The sequence below is a fragment of the Rhinatrema bivittatum genome, chromosome 7, assembly GCF_901001135.1.
Source record: "Rhinatrema bivittatum chromosome 7, aRhiBiv1.1, whole genome shotgun sequence".
Lineage (NCBI taxonomy): Eukaryota > Metazoa > Chordata > Amphibia > Gymnophiona > Rhinatrematidae > Rhinatrema > Rhinatrema bivittatum.
The window spans coordinates 120434096-120459251 of NC_042621.1; the positions used below are offsets into that span (position 1 = coordinate 120434096).

Consider the following 25156-nt stretch of genomic DNA (forward strand, 5'->3'; position numbering starts at 1 on the left):
TGGGCACAAACTATGGATTGAATAACTAATCTAAATTCAGGCAAGGGAAGATATTGCTTCAAGGGACGCAATAATTGCAATTTAAAAAATTTGACCTGAAACACCTTCATTTGTGCCATTAAAAGTAACTTTAAATCCAACTGCACCCCTAAGTTCCTAACTTCTGCACATAAATGTAACTGATCATTCCCTGGAGAGGATAACCTTAAATTAAAAAGCATAGGCAATGACCCCAACCAAAAATTGTGGTTTTTGCAATATTCAAGATCAAATTATCATCCTTCAACCAACACCCTACATGTTCCATACAATCATTTAGGGTCATTTTTCAAATTACGCTATGGCGTTTTTGCATAACGCACACGATGGTAAGCACCATAACGCATCGTGCGATGCAAATTTTTAAAAGGGGAGGGATTGGGGACTAGTCCGAGGCGGGATTTCCAAAAAAGTGGGCTGGCTTCGCACTTTGTGAAGCCATGCACAGTTTTAACACCGAAAATAACTACACCTTTTTCAATTGCGTTAAGCTGTGCAATGTGCGTTATGCTCATAACGCAATTTGCGATTTTTTCACAAAATCCGTTTTGGGCATTTTTAGGCGGGACAGGGGAGGGAGGGGAGGGAGAGGAGAGTGGGGGGAGGGACAGAGGGAAGGGGAGGAGCGAGAGAGCACGCATCATAGTAAACAGCTATTTATGCTCCTATAGGAGGCCCATCTGGTAACTCGAGGTGAGGTTTAGGTAGTAGTGACGTGCAGATGACGTACAGATTCTGATTCCCATTACAGAATCTCTCCCTAAATCTCTCGCCTTTTGGGAAATCTGCCTCAAATCTATAAACAGTCTGCTCACCAACTTGAATCTAGTTCTGAACGCAAATAAGACTGAACTCCTAATCATCTCCTCGGACCACTCGGCCGTAATCAATCCACCAGCAGGCAACACCCAGATCACGCAAGTAAGGGACCTTGGAGTAATCATTGATAACCGTCTGAATCTTAAGAAAGCCATCAATAACACTACCAAGGACTGCTTTTATAAATTACAAGTCATGAAAAGGCTCAAACCCCTCCTCCACTTCCAAGATTTCAGGACAGTGCTCCAAGTCACACTCTTTTCCAAAACAGATTACTGTAACTCTCTTCTCCTCGGGCTCCCTACTTCATCTATCAAACCATTACAGATGCTCCAAAATGCTGCGGCAAGAATCCTGACTAATACCAACAGAGGAACACACATCACCCCCATACTACAGAACCTGCACTGGCTGCCAATCAAATATAGAATATTACACAAGGCTATCACTATAATTCACAAAGTCATTCACAACCAACAACAACTAGACCTCCAGATTCCCCTCAAATTATACACATCAGACAGACCGATTCGAGAAGCATATAAAGGCACCCTGCAACCCCCTACAACGAAATCTACCCGCCTATCATCTACCAAAGAACGAACCTTCTCTACAGCTGGCCCAGCCATCTGGAACAAGATGCCCACAGAACTCAGATTAGAACCATGCCCGTCTACCTTCCGCAAAAAACTTAAGACATGGCTCTTCATCCAGACCTTCACTTAACCAACAGTTCCAGCAATTCCTCACTAATTCAGACACTGACTCCTAGCTAAACTCTATGACAAGTGTAGCCTTTACACTTACGCCTCTTCTCATCATATTATTGTATTATCTAATTTGTTCAGTTATGCCTTCTATCGCTCCAGCTATTCTAGCCCTCCAGGTTAATACCCCTTGTTATATGTAACTTTCATTTCTTGTTATATGATTGACTTTGTTATTCCCCTCATGTTATTTGTAAACCGATCTGATATGAATTTCTTTCATGAAGGTCGGTATATAAAAATGTTAAATAAAAAAAAATAATAAATAGTGTAGGGGTTAGGGGCCACTTTTACATGCAGAGTGAGACATATGAACAGAACAATACGCTCTTGTAAAGATTTGATGTCCTTCAGAGTGAGAAAACTCACACAAAGATGAGATTTGTACAACATTCTCTCACCCTAGCTTGATGTTTCCCAGATAGAGAGTCCATCAAGCTAGGATGCAGAATTATATTAAAAAGTACTGCTGATAAGGCAGACCCCTGAGGGACTCCCCAATTATTAGAATACCACCTAGATCAGTTTTAATACAGACCTCTCCCATGTAAAAATTAATCATTTCAATTCTGATCCTCTAATTCCAATATCTAACGATCTTCTCAATAATTTAGCATGTGAAATAGTATTGAATGGTGAATTAACATCTAACTGGACTAAAATGCTACTCTTATATTCTAAATTATATTGAATATCATCTAACAGGAATTCTAACAGTGTCTTCTTACCTCTGCCTTTCCAAAATCCAAACTGATCATTATGCAATATATCATATGTATCTAAAAAATCATCCGTTTGTCTTAACACACATTTTTCTAAAACTTTTTGCAGTGGTACATAAATTAAAGCATGGCTGGTCATTAGGCAAAGTATCTGAAGAGATAGATGAGTCTTTCATCACTGGTCTAATAACAGCTCTTTTCAAGATATCTGGAACAGATCCAGATTGTAAAGAGAGATTAATGAGCTGTAACAAGAAATTTTCAAATATTGGAATCCTATGCTTAATAAAAATGGGGAGGGATCAAGATGAACATTAGAAATCTTTAATCTAGATACTGGGGCAGATTTTCAAAGGGGTACGTGTGTAAGATACGCGCGTTCCCCCCCGAAAATCTGCCCCAAGTTCCCCCTGCGCGTGCCGAGCCTATGTTGAATAGGCTCGGTGGCGCGCACAAGCCCCGGGATGCGTGTAAGTCCCGGGGCTTTCCTGGGGGGGGGGGGGGGTGTGTCAGGGGGCGTGGTCAAGGCCTCCGAAACTGCTCCCGGGCTGGGTAATCACGCAGCCGGCGCGCATGAGTTACGCCTGCCTTGTGCATGCCGACCCCGGATTTTAAAGGATACGCGCGTATCTATTAAAATCTACCCCACTATATTTGCCAAAGACACGCTAGATACTGGTAAAAAAAAAAAAATCTGACCACCTGCAATCCACATCACAGTCAGTAATGTAATCTCTAATAACATGCCAAGAATTTTCCAGTTCAAAGTTAGAGACTAAAGATTGAGTTTTTTCATGAAAAATCTCTGCCAACTTTTCAGCATCTAATATAGCAGAGATAGAAGAAACAGCAGTCATGAGAGGTTTTATTAAAGATTTAACAAGACTAAAAAGCTCAAGAGGCTTATTAAGTGAACTAGAAATCAACCCAGAGAAATATTATAGCTTCTTTATAACCTCTCTCTGATTCATCAGTTTATAACTTCCTCTGTCTTCTCTCAGCTCTCCTAAGGACCTTTTACAATCATGCGATGCCTCAGAATACCAGGAACAGGTTTCATTTTTAAACTGTTTCTCTTCTCTTTTGGACAAGATAAATCATAAATCTTAGCTAAGTTCCCATTCCACCAAAAAACAGCCTCATCCAGAGATGTAAAATCCGAAAACTGATCAACACATTTCCATGCCTCATAAAATAACTAGGGTCAAACTTCCCTCTAACAGTTCTGCACTTCTTTTTAATGAGAAGCTTGGGAGTGGATTCCAAGGTAGGAGACAGCATGTAATAGTAAGAAAGAATGGTGTTAAGTGGAGTGCCACAGGGATCTGTTTTGATACCGGTTCTGTTCAATAACTTTGTGAGCGACATTGCGGAAGGGGATATAAGATAAAGTTTGTCTATTTGCAGATGATACTAGTAGAATCGCTGGCAGGAGTAAAGAGAATGAAAAGTAATTTAAGAAAGCTTGAAGACTGGTCGAAGATTAGGCAGCTGGAATTCAGTGCAAAGAAGTTGAAGAGTCATGCATCTGAGGTGTAATAATCCAAAAGAGCTGTATATGATTTGGGGGGGGGGGGGGAGGGCGGTGAAAGACTAATGTGCACGGACTGGGAGAGGAACCTTGTGGTGATAATGTCTGGCGATCTGAAGGCAGTGAAGCAATGTGAAAAGGCGATAGCTAAAGCCAGAAGAATGCTGCACTGCATAGAGCGAGGAAAAACCAGTAAGAAAAAGGAGGTGGTGATTCTGTGGCTTTCCACAAGTCTACCTGGCTTATAACAGTTTATGGACTTTTCCTCCAGGAACTTATCCAAAACCTTTTTAAACTCTGCTATGCTAATTTCCTTTTCTTAGCGTCCAGTCAGATGAATCCAGAACAAGTGGGTTATGCACTTCTACCAGCAGATGGAGACGGAGCAAACTGACCACACGTTATATATACCCCTGCAGTGACATCAGCTCGCCAGTATTCTCCGTCTCCAGCAGATGGTGGACGGGCATCTCCCTACTGGGGATTGCTTCATTTTGAGAAATGAGAGTTAAGGAAATAAATTCACCCTGCTCTCCTGCAGTGATACCAAATGATCCCTCCCCGAGTTGAGAATTCCTGAGGTGATTTCCATGGTCCCTCAGATGAGTATCTTGGTCCGGTAGCTGGTTTTTCAGCCAGCATGAACTTAGCTGCCTAAGTAGCTGAAAGGCAGCAGGTGAAGGAATCTGAGCGCAGTGGTGACAGCACATGCCCTCTCCCCCTGCAGCCAGAGTCTCTGTACTCAGCCAGGTAAGGCTGAGCTCTGGTAAGTTTTAAAAAAATAAAAAAATAATGTAATATACAGAGACTTAGGCCTGTGTTGTGTAGGGCTTACTCCTTCCCCCGGTCTCCGTGCTCAGTGAGCCGTTCCGACATTTGTCCCACTCCTTGGGAGGTCGAGGGACATGGGCAGCCTGGTGGGTTAAGCAGCCTCCTTATGCTAGGCCCCACTCCAAGGCTTTTTTGCTACATACCTCATGGTAAGCCGCAACTGCATTTCACGCGCTTTCTCAGGCTGCCCTCTACAGGATTGTCTATTCAGCGTGTGCATCTAGCTGTGTGTCCAGGTTGTGCGCCCAGGTTTTGGATGCACAGTCAAGCCTTATAGCAGGGCTTCCCAAATGTTTAGCCGTTGTGACCCTATTTTACTACTTGAAAATTCACATGACCCCAGAGGATGACCAAACCAAAGGAGCAGGGGTGTGGTTCTTCTGCAACAATCACCATCCCCTCATTCCAACTGATTCTCCACCCTCTCCAGTCGATGCTTTCTCTTAACCTCCATTCCACTCCAGAGGACATCCTCTCACAACTTCCGCCACTCCAGCTGATCCCCTCTTACATCTTCCAGCTCTTCTCACCTTCCCAGCACATCCTCTGTCTCTCTCACCCTCTCCAGCCCTTTTCACATCCTCCTAGCTCATCCTCCTAACCCCAAATTGTTCCTCTGTCATCCCCTCCCTCTCACCCCATTCCTTTGCCTCTCCAACTCTTTGCTCTCATCCCCCCCCCCCCGCCCAATTGATATCCTTTCACCCACAGTTCCTCTCTTGCATCCCCCAGTATCTTCTGTCATTCCTCCCCTCATCTTCCACAGTCAGTCCCTCCCCCACTGATTAAACCCTTAAACCTTTCTTGCATCTGATCCCTCCTTTCCAACAGCTCCTTCTCCAAACATCCCTTTGGCCAGGGTCAGCAGCAACATTTTCCTTTGGGCCCCGGGCCAAAAGTGAATGAGAAGTAGGGAAACATTTTTCTCTTGGGTAGGTTCAGTGGTGAGTGGGTGAGAAGCAGTGACAGTCTTCACTGGCCTTTGCGCACACAGCCTACCCTTCCTCTCATAGCTGGTCCAAAGCCTGATCTGCACGTGACAGGAAAATTAGTAATGAAAGTCAGTACAGATTCCATGAGCCAGTGCAAGGTCACAGGCCCTGCAGCAGCCCCCAATCCATTTTCGTGCAGGCTTCCTGTGACTGCGTAAATTTATGTGAGGCGAGACCACTGTTGAACCTTTGAGTGCATGCTGACTTCCACTAGTTGTGCTGCTAGCAGCGTCTGAAGAGCACTGCCTTTTGAGGCACTTGTGATCCCAGCTGGAGGCTTTGTGACACCATATGTTTGGGAAACCCTGCCTTTATAGTCTGTGTGTCCAAGTTACGTGGCACCATATGGGCCACACACTTACCTATGTGCACAAGTTGTACTGTGCGCTTAAATTTTTTAGGGTGCTTATCTTTGGGACGACTAAACCTTGCACACTTAGTTAGGTGCCTAGGTGTGGGTCGCCTAAGTGTTGCGTGCCTAGTTTTTGGTGCCTAAGTTGGAAGTATATATTAATAAAAAAAACCAGCTAGACGCACTCCTCTGGCCGCCGCTCAGCGCACTGTCTGCCATAATGGCACCTATACCTAAGAAGCCTTTCTCTTTGCACTGCCTGTCATATTAGGGTACCTCACCCAGGAGTGCCCGCTTATATGTGCCAGTGCTGTTTGGAGGCTCAGGGAGATTTATCTTCTTCTGATTTCACTAAACCTGGTTCTTCCCAGCCAGATGTAGGTCTGAGTAAAGATGACTCAAGTAGGGTGCCTGAATTTGGACCTCCCCTAACTGGTTTCTCAGCAGGGAACGGTAGCTCAGTGAGTACCCCTCAGGTAGCTCATGGTTTGGATACTTCTACTTTCTCATGGCTAGAATGTTTCCAGGGGTTGCATTCTTTCCTCAGGTGCACTCTTCAACCCTGTCCAATGCTCCCAGAGCAGAAGCACAGGTAGGATCCTTATCTGGACCTTCTATTAAGCACCGAGTACTCCTAGAGCGGCAGCGGGACTTCCGGATAGAGATCCGCATGGCACAGATCATGGTGCCAATTCTGACTCTCTTGAGGATGATGAAATTCCTCCAGGATTAGAGCCATATATAACTATGCTACAGTTCTTTCATAGAGGTGAACTGCCAGCTCTGCTCTCCCAGACCTGGGAAATGCTCGGGGTTCCTGGGGCAGATTCCGGGTCTGAGCTGAAGCGAAATCCCATCTTGGTTCCCTTGCCAAGAGGCCATTCAAGATTTGATTGATCTGAGTGGGGCACCCCAGAGGCTAATTTCAAAGGAGTCGGGTTCTGGGAGGCTTGACCCTCTGGATCCAGTTGTAAGAGAGCACTTACGCTCTCTGCAAGTAGATGCACTTGTGTATGCAGTGTCCAAGTGTACCACTATTCCCGTGGAAGGAGGAGCGGCCTTGAAGGATGCTCGTGATAAAAAGATTGTCTGTCTTAAGCATTTGAAACAGTGGCAATGACCTTGCAGATCACTTCTTGTTGTTCCTTGGTGGCTCGCTTTTGTTTGTTTCTTTTCCAGGAGGTTGATGATGCTGGGGTAAGCTCCAGGGCAGTTATGAAACCAGCCGCTGCCTTCGTTGCAGATACAGGCTGTGATTTGGTCCACACTTCAGCCAGAAGGGTGGGTTCTATAGTAGTGGCCAGGCATCAGTTATGGTTGAGAAATTGGTCGGCCGATGCAACCTCCAAGGCTAACCTCACCAAATTACCCTTTAAAGGCTCGCTTTATTTAGGAGTAAGTTGGAGGGACTGGCCAGTAAGTGGGGCGAATCACCGGTTCCTCGTTTTCCAGAGGATAGAAAGCAGAGGCAGCGCTCCTTTAACAAGAGAGGTCGTGCTTGAGGATCCAGGTGTGAGCAACCTTTCAGAGGACTCAACCTTTTGGCAGGTCTCAACCCTTCTGCCCCAGACAACCCCGAAGGGATGCAATCTTGGGTAGTGGCACCTCCCGAGCCTCCTAATGACAGTTTGCCAACCCACCCTGGGAACAGGAGATAGGGGGACGCCTCTCTCTCTTTTATCGGAGGGGGATTGAAATCACAGAGGGTCCAGTAAGTGATGCAGGAAGGATATGCGATGGAGTTTCGCAGTGTTCTTCGGGACGTGTTCATGGAGCCCCCCCCCCCCCCCCCCCGCCTCTCCCCGCAGAAGAAATGGGCAGTGGAGAGTACATTGACAAGGTTTCTCAATCTGAGGGCTGTGGTCTCAGTGCTCACTTCTCAAGAAAATACAGGGCAATATTCCATTTATTTGATTGTGCCAAAGAAGGAGGTGAAACATTTTTGCATGAAAACCTTGTGCTCAGTTATAATGGCCGTGCAGTCGGGGGAATTTCTGACCTCCCTGGATCTGTCTGAAGCATATCTTCACATTAACGTTTTCTGCGTTGCCAATTCTGGGGTGCCAATTTCAGTTTTGAGCGCTGCCCTTTGGTCTGGCTACCGCTCCCTGAACCTTTTCCAAGGTAATGGTGGTAGTTTTGGCAGAGTTAAGAAAGGATGGAATCATAGTACACCCGTAATTTGACGACTGGCTGATTTGAGCCAAGTGGCTGGAAAAGTGATTTCCCTGTTGCATGAGCTTGGCTGGGTGGTGAACCTAGCCAAGAGCAGTCTTCAGCCTACTCAGTCGCTGGAATACCTCGGGGTTCAGTTTGACACGAAGCTGGGCAATGTGTTCCTGCCAGAAGCTGCTAGCTCATCTCCATCTGTTGAAAATGAATCTTACCTGCAGGTATTTGGCTTAATGGCGGCAAACCTGTAAGTGGTACCATGAGCGAGGGCGCATATGCATCCTCTTCAATGTTTCCTGCTGTCTCAGTGGAATCCACAGTCTCGGGATTATTCGATTTGGCTCCACCTGCCGATGGAGATCTCCTCCTAACTGCAGTGGTGACTGAAGGTGGATCATCTATGAAAGGGAGTTTCCTAATCCCACCGGACTGGCTAGTACTGACAATGGATGTGAGTCTCCTTGGTTGGGGAGTTCACTGTCAGGAGCTGATAGCTCAAGGACGCTGGAGTGCAGAGTCTCTCTGGAACGTCAATCGGCTGGTTTTGGATTTTTTGCCAGGCCCTATGTTTAGACCGCTACGTATTCAGCGATTGCTGACCTTGAAAACTGTGTTCCTTATGGCAATTTGTTTTGTGTGTAAGGGTTTCCGAACTGCAGGCCTTGTCTTGCCTGGAGCCGTTTCTCCAAGTGACTCCAGGGGTGGTTCAGCTGCCTACTGTTCCTTCCTTTTTACTAAAGGTGGTCATTGAGTTTCTCTTGAATCAGTCCATCTCCCTGCTGTCTCTGGACAGAGAGAGAGATGTAGAGGAGTGTCATCTGTTGTGACCCTCGGATGTCAAGAGGCATAATATCAGGTATCTGGAAGCTACTGAGCCTTTGTGTAAGTCAGATTGCCTGTTTGCTCTTCACAGTGGTATTATGCAGGGAGAGCCAGCCTCGTGGGCTACAATAGCTCGCTGGATTAAGGAGGTAGTCTTGGCTGCATACGTGGATACTGGGAAGCTGTTACCTGGTCAGGTTAGGGCTCATTCCACTAGGGCTCAGGCAATGTCATGGGCAGAGGTTAGATTGTCGTCTCCTGTTGACATTTGCGAGCTGCAACGTGGACCTCCTTACACACCTTTTCCAGGTATTATCATCTGGTTGTTCGGTCCTGGGAGGACACATCCTTTGCACATGCGGTTTTGACTGGACCGTGGACAGCCTCCCGCCCTATTCAGGAGTAGATTGGGTACATCCCACTTGTTCTGGAATCATCTGACTGGATGCTATGAAATGAGAAATTACTACTTACCTGATAATTTAATTTTCTTTAGGACAGTCAGATGAATCCAGCTTCCCTCCCTTGGCTGCCGAATGATTGCATAATTATCCTCCTGTGTGCCTACGTTTTACAGAGATTACTGGTAAGTGTTACTCCAGTTCCTAGACTAGTGTTATTACATTCTTGTCTGAGCACAATGTAGCCTTTTGGCTGAGTATTGCAATGGTTATATGTTTTTAATCAAGTTTTGGTAGTCAGTCCACAGTTTCTTTTAAAGAAAATACTGGCGAGCTGGTGTCACTGCAGGGATATATATACTGTGATGTTAGTTTGCTCCATTTCCATCTGCTGGTAGAGGTGCAAAACACACTTGTTCTGGATTCATCTGACTGTCCTAAAGAAAAGGAAATTATCAGGTAAGTAGTAATTTCTCATTACTACATCCTCTGGCAAATGAATTCCAGAGCTTAATTGTGCATTGAGTGAAAAAATATTTTCTCTGATTTGTTTTAAATGTGCTAAAACATAAGAAGTTGCCATACAGGGTCAGACCAAGGATACACCAAGCCCAGCATTCTGTTTCCAACAGTGACCAATCCAGGTTACAAGTACCCAAAATATTAAGTAGATTACCTAAGTCATCTTGATTAATAGCAGTTAATGGATTTGTCCTCCAAGAAATTATCCAAACCTTTTTAAACCCAGCTACACTAACTGCCCTAACCACAACCTCTGGCAACAAATTCCAGAGCTTAATTGTGCGAAGATTAAAAAAGAATGTTCTCCAAATAGTTTTAAATGTGCTACTTGCTAACTTCATGAAGTGCCCCCTAGTCCTTCTGTTATCCGAAAGAGTAAATAACCGATTCACATTTACCCTTTCTAGATCTCTTATGATTTTATAGACTTCTATCATATCCCCCCTCAGCCGTCTCTTCTCCAAGCTGAACAGCCCTAACCTCTTTAGCGTTTCCTCCTAGGGGAGCCATTCCATCTCCTTTATCATTTTGGTCACCCTTCCAGTGCAACTATATCTTTTTTGAGATGTGGTGACTAGAACTGTACACAGTACTCAAGGTGCGGTCTCACCATGGAGTGATACAGAGGCATTATGACATTTTCTGTTTTATTCTTAATAATTCCTAACATTCTGTTAGCTTTTTTGACTGCCGCAGCACACTGAGCCGACAATTTCAATGTATTATCCACTATGACACCTAGATCTTTTTCCTGGGTGGTAACTCCTAAGATAGAACCTAACATTGTGTAACTACAGCAATGGTTATTTTCCATATATGCATCACCTTGCACTTGTCCACATTAAATTTCATCTGCCATTTAGATGTCCAATCTTCCAGTCTCACAAGATCCTCCTGCAAATTATCACAACCTACTTGTGATTTATCTACTCTGAATAATTTTGTATCATCCGCAAATTTGATTCCCTTACTCACTGTATTCCTTTCCAGATCATTTATAAATATATTGAAAAGCACTGGTCCAAGTACAGATCCCTGAGGCACTCCATTGTTTACCTTTTTTCCACTGAGAAAATTGACCATGTAATCCTACTCTCTGTTTCCTGTCTTTTAATCAGTTTGTAATCCATGAAAGGACATCGCCTCCTATCCCATGACTTTTTAGTTTTCCTAGAAGCCTCACATGAAGAACGTTGTCAAATGCCTTCTGAAAATCCAAATTCTCTATATCTACCATTTCACCTTTATCCACATGTTTATTAAACCCTTCAAAAAAAAAAATCAAGCAGATTTTTGAGGTAAGACTTCCCTTGGGTAAATCCATGCTGACTATGTTCCTTTAAACCATGTCTTTCTATTTGCTCTGTGATGTTGGTCTTTAGAATAGTTTCCCCTATTTTTCACAGCACTGACGTCAGGTCTATAGTTTCCTGGATCACCCCTGGAGCCCTTTTAAAATATTGGGGTTACATTGGCCACCCTCCAGTCTTCAGGTACAATGGATGATTTTAATGATAGGTTACACATTTTAACTAATACATCTGAAATTTCATTTTTGAGTTCCTTCAGAACCCTGGGGTGACTTCTATCCCGGTCCAAGTGATTTGCTACTCTTTAGTTTGTCCGTCTGTCCTGCTACATCTTCCAGGTTCACAGTGCTTTGGTTCAGTTCATCTGACTCATCTCTCTTGAAAACCATCTCCAGTACCAATATCTCCCCAACATCCTCATTAGTAAACACAGAAACAAAGAATTCATTTAGTCTTTCTGCAATGGCCTTATCTTCCCTAAGATCACTTTTAACCCTTCAGTCATCTAATGGTCCAACCGATTCCCTTGCAGTTTCAAGCATCGGATATATTTTAAAAAGTTTTTATTATGAGTTTTTGCCTCTGCGGCCAACTTCATTTCAAATTCTTTCTTAGCCTGTCTTATTAATATTTTACACTTTACTTGACAATGCTTATGCTTTTTCCTATTTTCTTTTCATGAATTCTTCTTCCAATTTTTGAAGGATGTTTTTTGAATAAAATAGCCTCTTTCACCTCACCTGTCAACCATGCCGGTAATCGTTTTGCCTTCCTTCCCCCTTTCTTAATGTGTGGAATACATCTGGATTGCATTTCTAAGATGATATTTTTAAACAATGTCCATGCCTGTTGAACACTTTTAACCTTTGCAGCTGCACCTTTCAGTTTTTTTCTAACTATTTTCCTCATTTTATCAAAGTTTCCCTTTTGAAAGTTTAGTGTTAGAGCTGCAGATTTACTTATTGTCCCCCTTTCAGTTATTAGTTTAAATTTGATCATGTTATGATCACTGTTGCCAAGTTGCCCCACAACTGTTACCTCTCTCACCAAATCCTGCATTCCACTAAGAATTAGATCTAAAATAGCTCCCTCTATCGTCGGTTCCTGAACCAATTGCTCCATGAAACAGTTTATTCCATCCAGGAATTTTGTCTTTAGCATGTACATTTACCCAGTCAATATTGGGGTAATTGAAATCTCCCATTATTACTGCACTGCCAAATTGGTTAGCTTCCCTGATTTTTCTTAGCATTTCATCATCCATCTTATTTTGGCCAGGTGGATGATAGTATATTCCTATCACTATACTCTTGCCCAACACACATGGAATTTCTACCCATATAAATTCTACTGTGCATTTAATTTCTTGTATGATCTTTATCCTGTTGGATGCTATGCCCTCCTGGACATAAAGCGCCCCACCCCCACCAAGTTGATCCTCCCTATCATTGCAATATAATTTGTCCCATTGGTTATTCTCCTTCCACCAGGTCCCTGAGATGCCAGTTATGTCTGTCATTCACTGCTATACACACTAACTCTCCCATCTTACTTCCTAGACTTCTGGCATTGGCATACAGACATTTCAAAGTGTGTTTTTTGTTTGTGTTAACAGCCTCCTTTTCAGTTGAGAGGGATAATTTGGAATTCTTTAGCTCAGGTGATTCTTTACTTATAGGCGCATGGACTTCTTTTGCTTTTATTGGAACCTCTCTGTTGGAATGCCCTAACTCTCCTGTTTCATTAGTATCCTTTGAAGATACCTTCCTCCAAACCATGCACTGCTGCGTGACTGTTGGCTTTCCCCCTTGTTCTAGTTTAAAAGCTGCTTTATCTCCTTTTTAAAAATTAGCACCAGCAGCCTGGTTCCACTCTGGTTAAGATTGAGCCCATCCTTTCAGAAAAGTCTCCCCCCTTCCCCAAAAGGTTGTCCAGTTCCTTACAAAACTGGACCCCTCTTCCCTGCATCATCATCTCATCCATTCATTGAGACTCTGGAGCTCTGCCTACCTCTGGGGGACCTGCAAGTGGAACATGAAATATTTCAGAGAATACCACCTTGGAGGTTCTGGATTTCAGCTTTCTACCTAAGAGCCTAAATTTGGCTTCCAGAACCTCCCTCCCATATTTTCCTATGTCGTTGGTGCCCACATGAACCCCGACAGCCGGCTCCTTCCCAGCATTGTCTAAAATCTTATATATGCGTGAGGTCCGCCACCTTTGTATTGGGCAAGTTACCAGGAGGTCCTCTTGTCCACCAGCTACCCAGATATCTACATTTCTAATAATTGAATCACCAACTATAATGGCTGACCTACCCTTCCCTCCTGGGCAGTAGGTCTAGCAGATTCATCCTCTATTCTAGAGGACAATGTGTCACCTGGAGAGCAGGTCCTTGCCACAGGATCATTTCCTGATACACCAGTGTGATACTCTCTTAACAGGGAAACCTCTCTGATCCAAGGCAATACTGAGGCTGCCAAACTAGATTTGGGACTTGGCTACTATGTCCCTGAAGGTCTCCTCAATGTACCTCTCTGTCTGCCACCTGAAGAAGCTAGGCAGACAGAGAGGCAAATCGGACTTGTTCTCTGAGATCCAGGAACTCTTTGCACTGGTTGGGTAAAAAATCATACATGTGACACTCAATGCAAAAGACTGGAAAGCTCCCCTCTTGCTACTAATAACTTCCTGGAGTGACCTCTAGTTTTTATATTATTTGAAGGAGTAAACTACTAATTTGCATTTACCCATTTCACTCCACTCATAATTTTATAGGCTTCTATCATATCTCTTCACAGCCAACTCTTCTCCAAGCTGAATAGCCCTAACCTTTTTTTAGCCTTTCCTTATAGGGAAGAGTTTCATCACCTTTGTTATTTTGGGTGCTCTTCTCTGTACCTTTTCTAGTGCCCCATATCATTGTTGAGATATGGTGACCAGAATTGCACACAATACTCCAGGTGAGATCGCAAATTGGAGCAATTCAGAAGTATTATAATATTCTGTGTTTTATTCTTCATTCCTTTCTTAAAAATTCCTAATATTCTGTTTGCTTTTTGACCACCATTGACACTGAGCCAAAGATCTCAAAATATTGTCCACTGTGATGCTTAGATCCCTTTTCTGAGTAGTGACTCCTAATATGGAATCTAACATCATATAACTACATTTTTTATTATTTTACCCTATGTGCATAATTTTGCACTTGTCCACCTTAAATTTCATCTCCCATTTGGATGCCCACTCTCCCAGTCTTGCAAGGTCCTTTTGCAATTTCTCACAATCAGTTTGTGATTTAACAACATGAAATCATTTTGTGTTGCCTGAAATCTGATCACCTCATTTGTTGTTCCCGTTTCCAGATGATTTATAAATATGTTAAAAAGCACGCCGCTATTTCCTGTCTTCCAATGAGAAAACTGACCACTTAGTCCTACTGTTTCCTGTATTTTACATTGCATCCTGTTCCATGACTTTTTAATTTTCTCAGGGATCTCACATGAGGAATTTTGTCAAGTGCCTTCTAAAAATCCTTCCTACAGCCTGCCCCCTCTCTGCTGATAAGAAAAATATTCTTAGTGCATTTGAGGCTCTCAAGGCTCCTCTGTATGGTAACTGAATTATAACATTTTCATTCATTGTTTAGTTCCAGAGTGGAACAATTCCGTTTTGCTTCTCCATCTTATTCTTTCAGATTCAATAGACTCATGAGACCTATAACTCAATTGTAGAAAAGTTTGAAGATCTTTATATACACCTGTTTTACTATTATTCTAACCTCAAATCTCCAACTATAGCCATCACTTTGCTTCTGCCATGCCAGCTCATGTTAATATTCTTGCTTCTTTGATAGGCAATTTAAAAATGCCAGTTTGTTACTCTCTTCATTGGCAGAGCAGAAATGACAGCTTACTGTGTGATTTATGTTTGCTGGTTGGAAACTTCAGAAAAGCGAGGGAGAGAGACTCTGCTCCACAGGGAGAATGGAGCATTGACCAAAGACTTACAGGATGCTGTGAGGTGTTCTTGCATCCTATTTCCTTTCCTGATCAGTTTTATGTAGCTAATTTTTCATGTCATTCTGACAAGATTACAGTTCTCCCTGACTCTGTGAAAGCAACAAGGGAATCCTAAATTACTTCACACTAACTACATCTGACGGATTCATGCTGGCTATGATGTCACAAATAAAATTAGACACTGCAGAACTAATCTGATCTTATTCAGTGCAAGATAAATTGACGGCATTATGTATACAGTTGCACCCAGGGCTCAAGGTGATTGCAGGGGAAATGGCTTAAACATTTAAAAATCAAGGACTTTTCAGTAAAATGTTCAAGCCTGAATTTATCAATAGGCATACTAGGCCTGTGCCTAGAGTGGCAAGAATCTGAGGGAGGCATGTAGAGCAAAAGATTTGCTGCCCCAAGACCTGTCCTGCTGTGCTGCCTACGGCAAAAGAGGAAAGAACCATCATTTTCCCACATCTGACTAGGGCTAAAAAAAAAAAAAAAAAGCTGCTGATGTGGCTCCCTGGGGCTGAAGAAGAGCCCCTACTGCATCCTCACTGTGGATGAGGCCTGCTCTGTGCAAACTCTTACCTCCCCACTCCACAACCAGACAGGAGTGAAGTGCTGGTGGCCCAGCATTTCTAACTGCTTCTTCTGCTCCCAGCTACTCCCTTTGAGTTAGAAGAGCTGGGCAGCAGATGCTGCCTACCCTCCTGCCAGGGTGTTGAGGGAGAGAAAGAGAGAGAGGCTTCAGAAGGCAGGAGGAACAGTTTGAAGCTTAGGGGTGGAGACAGGCTTGCAAGGTCACAGAATTATAGGGGATTAGAGTCTTGGAAGACTGGGCATTCAAGGATTGGTGGGAAGGGAACATCAAGGAGTCAGCTTTGTGGTGGTAGGAATGAATGAGGAGTATGAGATAGATCTAGGAATGTGAGAAAGGGGGCTGAAGGGTGGGGAGGGATTGAGAGATGTTATGAAGAAGAGAGCTGGAGAGGGGATGAAAGGCAGTGTAAAGAGACTCGAGTGGATGAGAGAGGATGGAAATGGTATGTGCTGAGGAATGGGTGAAAGAAGAATTGGAAGCAGGAGAGGGAATGAGTACAGAGGGTGGAAACCGAAGACAAGGAAGTGAGGAGAAAGAAGTGGGAGAAATAGGAGGCTGATGAAAGAGTGAGAAATAGAGCTGTATGGGGTTTCAGGAGGGAAGGGGTAAAGAAGGAGATAGAGGACTGGAAAAGATAGAGGGGTGGGATGGAGGAGTAGATATCTATGACCAAAGATAGGAAGAGGTGGGGGAGAGTTCAAGACCACTAAAGTTATTTGAAAGGTTATTGAATCCTAATTATCCAGTTTTTTGCACAACACCATGGTTTTGTATCCAAAGCATTCTGGCTTCACAAAAGGACACAGTACAGAGACAGCACTCACTTCTCTGCTTAATGAGATTGGCTTGTGCCTAGACAGAGGTAATGCAGCTCTCCTTATCTGCCTTGATTTAACTGCACCTTTCGACATAGTTGACCACCAGCTCCCATTAACCAGTTGACTGTGGCATTAGAGATAAATCCTTGTTATGGTTCAAATCTTTTCTTGAATGTATTTATAGTGTTAACTGAAACTCTGAATTACCTCCATCTTCATCCCTACTTAGTGGGATCCCTCAAGAATCCATATTATCTCCTGTCCTACTCAACCTATATTTCACACTTCTCACTACATTAATACAGAGCCTTGGCTTCTCCAGTTATTTTTATGCAGATGACATATTAATACTTGCCAGTTACAATCCAGTCTCTACACGCACACTATCTGACTTCAATACGTGTTTAACCAAAGTTTCACATTGGTTAAAGTCATTCAAGCTTAAAGCTAATCCTTAAAACTCAGAAGCAATATAATTTACCCAAAAACCACCTAATGACACTTTTCCTATGCCTTTATCTTTATCTTTTTATCTTTTATTCAAATTTATTAATCACCTATTTGGGACTAGGCGATGTACAAATAAAAACATATATAAAATGCAGATTGTACATAACATAAATCTTTCAACAAAAGGTGAGGACAAACGAGGGCTGAGTGGAAAATGCTTGAAACAATATCATAGCCTAATAGAAGACCTGCTTGAACAGCCATGTTTTTAAAGCGACTTGAAAGATTTAAACTGTCTGCTAGACGCAATGCCTCTGAAAAAGAGTTCCATATAACAAGAGCTGTAACAGAGAAAGCGCAGTCCCTAGTGCTGCACTGCCTGGCGTAGACTGGTGAGGGAACGTCAAGGAGGCCCCTTTGCAAGGAGTGAAGTTGTCGTGTGGGACAATACAAATATAACAATACATTACATCAAGGAGTGACAGAGGCTGAAATCAATGTATAAGTAGTGACCGCAACTTTGTACTTAATTCATTCGGTGATAGGTAGCTAGTGTAAATTTATCAGTACAGGTGTAATATGATCATGGCTTTTGCTGCAGGAAATTAGACGAGCGGCATCATTGAGCAGTAATTGAAGGGGTCTTAACATTACTGCAGATAATCCCAAGAGAATAGAGTTACAGTAGGAAGAATGGACACTTGGATTACAGTCTGGAAATCTGATTTTTCCAGTAAATATTTGAGACCACACAGAGTTCGAAGTTTAAAAAAGACAGACTTTAATATGTTTTTCACATGGGGGCGAAAGGATAGCAATGGATCAATTAGTACGCCGAGATTACATAGTCAGGAGTTGAGTGGAAATGTGGTATTCTCAATGACTATTGAGGATCGAGAAATCTTGGAGTGAGTGCATTGGATCAAAACACAGTGGGGCGGATTTTAAGAGCCCTGCTCGCCGGTGCGCCTATTTTACATAGGCCTACCGGCGCGCGCAGAGCCCCGGGACTCGCGTAAGTCCCAGGGTTCTCCGAGGGGGGCGTGTCGGGGGCGGTCCCGGTCGTCGCGGCATTTTCGGGGCGTGTTGGCAGCGTTTTGGGGGCGGGTACGGGGGCATGGCTACGGCCAGGGGCGGTACGGGGGCATGGCCGCGCCCTCCGTACCCGCCCCCAGGTCGCGGCCCGGCGCGCAGGAGGCCCGCTGGCGCGCGGGGATTTACGCCTCCCTCTGGGAGGCGTAAATCCCCGGAGAAAGGTAAGGGGGGGGTGTAGACAGGGCCGGGCGGGTGGGTTAGGTAGAGGAAGGGAGGGGAAGGTGAGGGGAGGGCGTTAGAGGATTCCCTCCAAGGCCGCTCCGATTTCGGAGCGGCCTTGGAGGGAACAGGGGTAGGCTGCGCGGCTCGGCGCGCGCCGGCTATACAAAATCGATAGCCTTGCGCGCGCCGATCCAGGTTTTTAGCAGATACGCGCGGCTCCGCGCGTATCTACTAAAATCCAGCGTACTTTTGTTTGCGCCTGGAGCGCAAACAAAAGTACGCGCTCGCATAGTTTTTAAAAATCTGCCCCATTGTGTTTTGGAGACGTTCAGGATAGTTTATTGAAAAACAGCCATCTCCTGATGGTGGATAAGGCACAAGTTAATCAACTTGACAGGTAAAGAAGGGGCAGGCTTGCTTAAAGAAGGTTTCAATGGTATTGGACAAGATGGCCTACCTGAACCCTGGTAGTGCCTTAAGCTATCAAGGTCGCTGTCTCTACTATGATGCATCACAACAGGAATGGGGTGGCCAAGAAAATTCATAAATGACTCTGAACAAAGAGTAGCATCAGGAAGACTCTGCTCATCGCTGCTCATCGTGCACAAAGGAGCACACAAAGGAGTTCCTTTGTCGCGCACCTTCGTGCACACACCTTTGGCATCGGCCACCGGTTCTTGTCCTCCCCGCATGGTGATGTCAGAAGGAGGGGTGGGGCTACCGCCCGATGACAGGTCAACCGGTGGGAAACCTGCAGGGCAGCTCAGGCAGGTCCAGCAAGGGAGGAAGGTGGTAAGATCTCAGATGTTCTGGAGAAGGCTCTCACAGGCATGTCCAGGCTGTGACAAACCAATAAAAAATATGGTGACCAGTCTTAGTGTTACCTTTGGAGGTCAACTCACCTTTTCTTTCCACTTTTATTTATTTATTTTTATTTATTTAAGGTTTTTATATACCGGCAATCATGAGAACATATCTTGCTGGTTTACATGAAACGGGAGTGCATTAAATACATCAAACTAGAACTGAGGTGACCGAAGGTACAGTTACAATTAACAAGGGTAGCAAAACTTGGTGAAGAGGAAGAAATAGGAAAGAATAAAATGGTTAAACGATATACAAGTCAAATTACAAGTTATGTGCAAATGGCATGATTAATGGCTGAATGTTTTACAGACCTCTTATTTTTTTCCTGATATACATATGCAGGCTTTGTCCTTTTCTGACTGCCCAGATCTTAAGACCCTTACCCATCCTCTCTAGACTAGATTACTGTAATGCTTTACTACATGGTATTTCTGCTGTACAAATGAAACATATTCAAATAGTACAGAACACAGCCGCAAAGATTATCTTCGGTAAGTCCAAATTCGATCATGTTACCCCTTTCCTTATTGACTTACATATGCTCTCTATCTCAATATGCATCCAATTTAAAATCAGTTGCCAAACCTATAAGGCCTTATGTTTGGGTTGTCTACCATACCTCTTTTCTACTATTTCTCCATATTCATCCATTTGTTCACTACTGTCCTCCCAGCAAGCGTTCTTAGTGTTACCATCAGTAAGAGAAATACATTTTAAGAGATCCAGGGAAATGTATTTTTCATTTTTGTCCTCCTCCCTCTGTAATTCCTTGCCACTTAGCATCCTCTTAGAAAAGGATTATCTTCAATTTAGGAAAGCTTTGATGGCATTTTTCTTTCTACTAGCTTACCCTTACCTTGGCTCCACTTAACTTTCAAGTTATTGCTTGTTTATCTTTATTTTACCATATAGGAAATTTTTAATTTTAATGTACTGTTAATTCTTACCTTTTACTTTACAAAATTTGTATTTTATCTTATTCCTTTATAAGGTTGTTTTGTTGCACTGTTTATGTTAATTTGTATGATTTAACAAAAAAGGTTTGGATAAGTTCTTGCAGGAGAAGTCCATTACCTGCTATTAATCAAGTTTACTTAGCTAATAGCCTCTGCTATTAATTGCATCAGTAGCATGGGATCTTCTTAGTGCTTGGGTACTTGCCAGGTTCTTGTGACCTGGTTTGGCCTCTGTTGGAAATAGGATGCTGTGCTTGATGGACACTTGGTCTGACCCAGCATGGCAATTTCTTATGTTCTTATGTTCCGGGTAACATTATCTGGATAATTTAACCGCAATTCAGCATTACCTGGCTAAGCTACCCAAATAATTTTAGAACTGCCTCAGAGCAGTCTTAAATTTATTCAGCCACATGTGGCTGGGAAAACTTTCATCTTAACCATCTGTATTCAAAAGAATATAGCTGGTTAAGTGGCAAAAGTAAAAAAAAAAATGTGTAAGGTACCAAGTGGGCCTGTGATCTAATTCCCCAATCCCAAATAATTTACAAATGTGTCTTGTTGGTTTGAGCTTCCCCAACATCCCCAAGCTAAAATGATGTTCCACCTTCATAGTTGGCCTTTGAAATACTATCCTATGTCTCCTTAGACTGTCACTCTCCTCAGCTCATCTTTCACTTCCATAGACTGTCACCCGCTTCTCTACATCATTTGTCTTCAAAGACAGTCACATTTCTTCCCAATTCTTTATTTCTATTATATCATCCATTTTTAAGAGACATTATCAGGACTGGTATATGGGAATATTTTTAAAATAAGGAATGTAGTATCCTGTTTCATATATTTTTATGCATGCATGCACAGCAGTTTCTTCCTGTAACTTTGGGCTTACAACTAAATTGGAGCTTTCCTCTAGTAGGCTAGGGGACCATGAACCTTCATTTACCCAAGGGTTTTCTCCATTCTATAACCCTACCTCCTCTCTAGCCCAACCATTTCAGCAACAATCTTTGGCTAGGGGCCACAGACTACAGGTCTTTCTGGAACTCAATATATGTGCACCCTGAGTCTTGTCACTAAGATTGCAGTTGCAAAATGTCTAAGACTGTCTCCCCCAGCAACTGTGAAGAGTGCCTCCATAACATCCCCATGCCTAGCCAACCCATAATACTATTTTTTTCACTATTTTAGTGATGCCTTTTATATTTAAATCTTTCTTAGTGGGCTTTTGGGGTTTTTCATTATTTTTGTTATAAACTTGAAGCAGTCAGTGCCTTGAAGTGGCATATACTGCAGTGACTGCAAATCACCAGGATTGCCCAATCCTGTTACCTCAATTTGCATACTTTTGGTGCAACATCACAGAGAAAGATTAAGTAAAAATCTTTGAATGAGCCAGTTATTGTTTAAGTATTGAATTAGGTTAAAGTTACACTTCAATAAATATTCAACTGAACAGAAAGGAAACAGGAGCTTGTTTTATGTGTCTGCTTGTTTTATTTTTTATTTATTTATTTATTTTTTATGATTATATGTAAACCAAAATACAGAAATAGTCAACTAATTATATATAAGGTAACATAATAGTCAGACCTCCACTGTAAATATAAATAACATTTCCCAACTACCCCCGTCCTCCATCACCACTTCTCAGTACTAACAGGCATTGTGTTGAATAGAAGCAGGTAAACTCTAAGAGGATATTTAAGATGCATGTCTATACCTAAAAAGCTAATCCATGAGTGGGTACAAGGGAACTCATCTCCAGGTTTGTGGAAATTATTAAGGAGTTATTTAGTAAATGTGAAGAACTTTTTAACATGATTGAAATTAGTGGAACAAACATAATCACCAATATTGCTTGACATAAGGCCTATAAGTTCTGAGAATAAATATACTATTTTTCTTAGCTTGCCTGGTAAGAAACAAGTCATGAGATCAGATATATTAATGAAGAGTTACTCATGAAGATAACTATGGGAAACGGGGAAAACAGGACAGAAGCAGCCTAACCGCATCTAACTGTTGCTAATATGCTGAGCAAAGATAGTGAAGCCTCAACAGGTGCCAAAACATGACAGAGTAGCCCAGAGAATAAACTGAGACATAGGTCAAGAAATTTTACATAAAAAGCCCAACAACAGACAGACTGGTTAAAATGAAAGAATAGCTCAGAGGAAAAGCTTGTTGGAAATTAAAGTGACTGACCTGTTCCTGATTTTCCAGCGCTGTGTTTCTGTTTTTCCAAGATATATAAGACTCACACTGGAAACTGTGAGGGAAATATTTTTGTATATATTCTTAATACAAAATCAAATATTGTTTGCTTTTATTGCTTATTTTCAGACTTAAAAGTAAAACATTCTTTACATATAAATGTGTTGTGTATTCTGTGACATCATAACTGCCATTCAACCTACCCACTACAAGGTTCCAGACTGATCCAACAGAGGATAGAATTTTAGAAAGCTAGCAATCCAGATCTGTGCTAGATCTCATAAAACATGGGCAACCTATCGCCTTTGCTGGCTAAGTCTCTGCTCACTTCCACGGTTTTACTTCCACCTTGCTCCTAGGTCATGGTTCAAGGCTTGTTCTTCTGACTTAAAATTCTGTGCCTCTCTTTCAGAACTTTGAGAATTTCGTTTTTGGTGAGCTGGATCTGAATACAGTGCATATTTCACAACGGTATTCTACAGACAACTCTGGCTACTACGCGTCATCTGGGCACATCAATTTCACCTGATGTACGGACTCTTCTGTATCCCCCACAGGTGTACAGTTCTTGCCATTGCTTGGCACCAAGAATTGCACACAGGAAGGAGACCTATACTCAAATAAATTACTCTTCCCCTCCACCCCCCCCTGCTGTCTGCCTTGTCCCCAAATTCATTACTTACTACTTTTAAAGGAATGAGTCTGACCTTGGGGATCATAGAGTGTTCTTCAGAATCCTCCAGCCCATCTGCACAGTGTATTATCCCACTCCTAATTATTCAATCCTTTTTGTATGACTAAAAGAGTAACTAAGGTTAACAGCATGCAAAGGGAATTGCTAAGCCAGTAAATTGCATAGAGAAATGTTTTTTTTGTTTGTTTGTTTTTTTTATTAGGGAATAAGAAGCCACTTGATTTATGGCTTCTAACTCTTCTAAATGGATTAATTTTCTGCCTTATTCAGATTTTGTAATGTCTTCTATTCTAGTAATGCCTAAGTTAGAGGTAACCAACTCCATTCCTCAAGAGCCACAAACAGGCCAGTTTTTCAGGATCTCCACAATGAATATGCATGAGCTAGATTTGCATACACTCTGTAGAAGTCAGGGTCCTGCAATTGGTATGTCAGTGATTCTACATGGCTGCTAAGGTCCCTAGAGCAGGGCTTCCCAAAACTGTCCTGGAGGACCCCCAGCCAGTTGGGTTTTCAGGTTATCCACAGTGAATATGAATGAGATAAATTTGCATGCACTGCTACCATTGTATGCAAATCTAGCTCATGCATATTCATTGTGGATATCCTGAAAAGCTGGAATGTTTGTGGTCCTTGAGGACCGGAGTTGGCTATTCCTGTCCTGTTTTCTGCTGAAAATGATATTGTAACATTATTATGGCTGAAAGAAGACAGCCCAATCAGCTCCAGTTCTAAGGCAGAGGTTCCCAAAACTATCCTGGGGAACTCCCCAGCCAGTCAGGTTTTCAGGATATCCACAATGAATATGGATGAGAGAAAATTTGCATGTTATGGAGGCAGTACATGTATGAATATACATTCTGGGATAGTAACCATACCATGTTACTATGGGCATCTGTTCTATTAATATCTAAATTATAGATAAATATGCCTTGGACATATTTATTATGGATATCCTGAAAACCAAACCAGTTTGTGGCACTCCAGGAGCAGAGTTACTTATCCCACCATAGACAATGGGCTGCTTCAGTGGATTAGCCACTGTTGGAAACCGGATTCTGGACTTGATGGACCCGTGGCTGATCCAGTATGGCATATCTTATGTTCTTATTAATAGTTAAGCAGCACTGATATGTGCTACAATGTGGAAAACCTGGTTACAGTCTCCAACTCCTGCTCCTCAGCCCAACAGGCACTGGAGAAGCTTTGGAGGCAACGTTCACGGCACCTAGTGCTGGGGAAGATTCAGGCACTACCCAACAATGACCCTTACAGACTGGCTTAAGGGAGTACTTGTACTGAGTTCCAAAGGGAGTGTGACTGTTGGACCACATGGGAGGGGGACGTGGAATTACAAATGGTGAAAATGCCCATCTAGTCTTGAATGAAGTTTCATGGTTGTTTTCTCCATTTTTTGTCAAGTACTTTGGCTTCCAGGTTAGTCCACTTGATTGCCCAGAAATAAAATATTAAATAAAACAAAAAAAATATATATATAAGGTGATACATTTTTATTGGCCTAACTTAATACATTTCTTGACTAGTTTTCTAGAGTCTATAATACTCTCTTGTCCAGGTCGGAATTCAAATGAGCAAAAGATGATATCAGGAAATATAAAGTAGTGTGGCTGCTGTAAGTGAATCATGAAGTCAAAATGATCAGACACTTTGGAATCCATGAAAGAAGACTGAAAGACCTAAGTTTCCTATTACATTATGAGTCATAAACTTATACTGCCTGTCACCTGATCACCCATCAAACCCCATTCCCCCCATTGCTGGAATGCCTTTAATGATTCACTTATTTTTATGCATGCATGCCCAGCAGTTTCTTCCTGTTTCTTTGGGCTTACAACTAAATTGGAGTTTGCCTCCAGTAGGCTGGGGGACCATGAGCCTTCAATTATCCCAGGGTTTTCTCCATTTTATAACCCTACCTCCCCTCTAGCCCAACCATTTCAGTAATAGTCTTTGGCTAGGGGCCACAGACGACAGGTCTT

General features: G+C 42.8%; 1 protein-coding gene across 3 annotated transcripts in view; it reads left to right on the forward strand.

Moving 5' to 3' along the window:
- The window catches only part of ASCC1 (activating signal cointegrator 1 complex subunit 1), a 185382-nt gene extending 162052 nt beyond the window's left edge, over positions 1-23330 (forward strand). For all 3 annotated transcript variants that reach the window (XM_029609028.1, XM_029609030.1, XM_029609032.1), the window contains one exon: positions 22875-23330. In XM_029609028.1, coding sequence (XP_029464888.1) covers positions 22875-22991 — 117 coding nt within the window. In that variant the 3' untranslated portion in view covers positions 22992-23330. The remainder of the gene's footprint in view (positions 1-22874) is intronic.
- The last annotated feature ends 1826 nt before the right edge of the window (positions 23331-25156 follow it).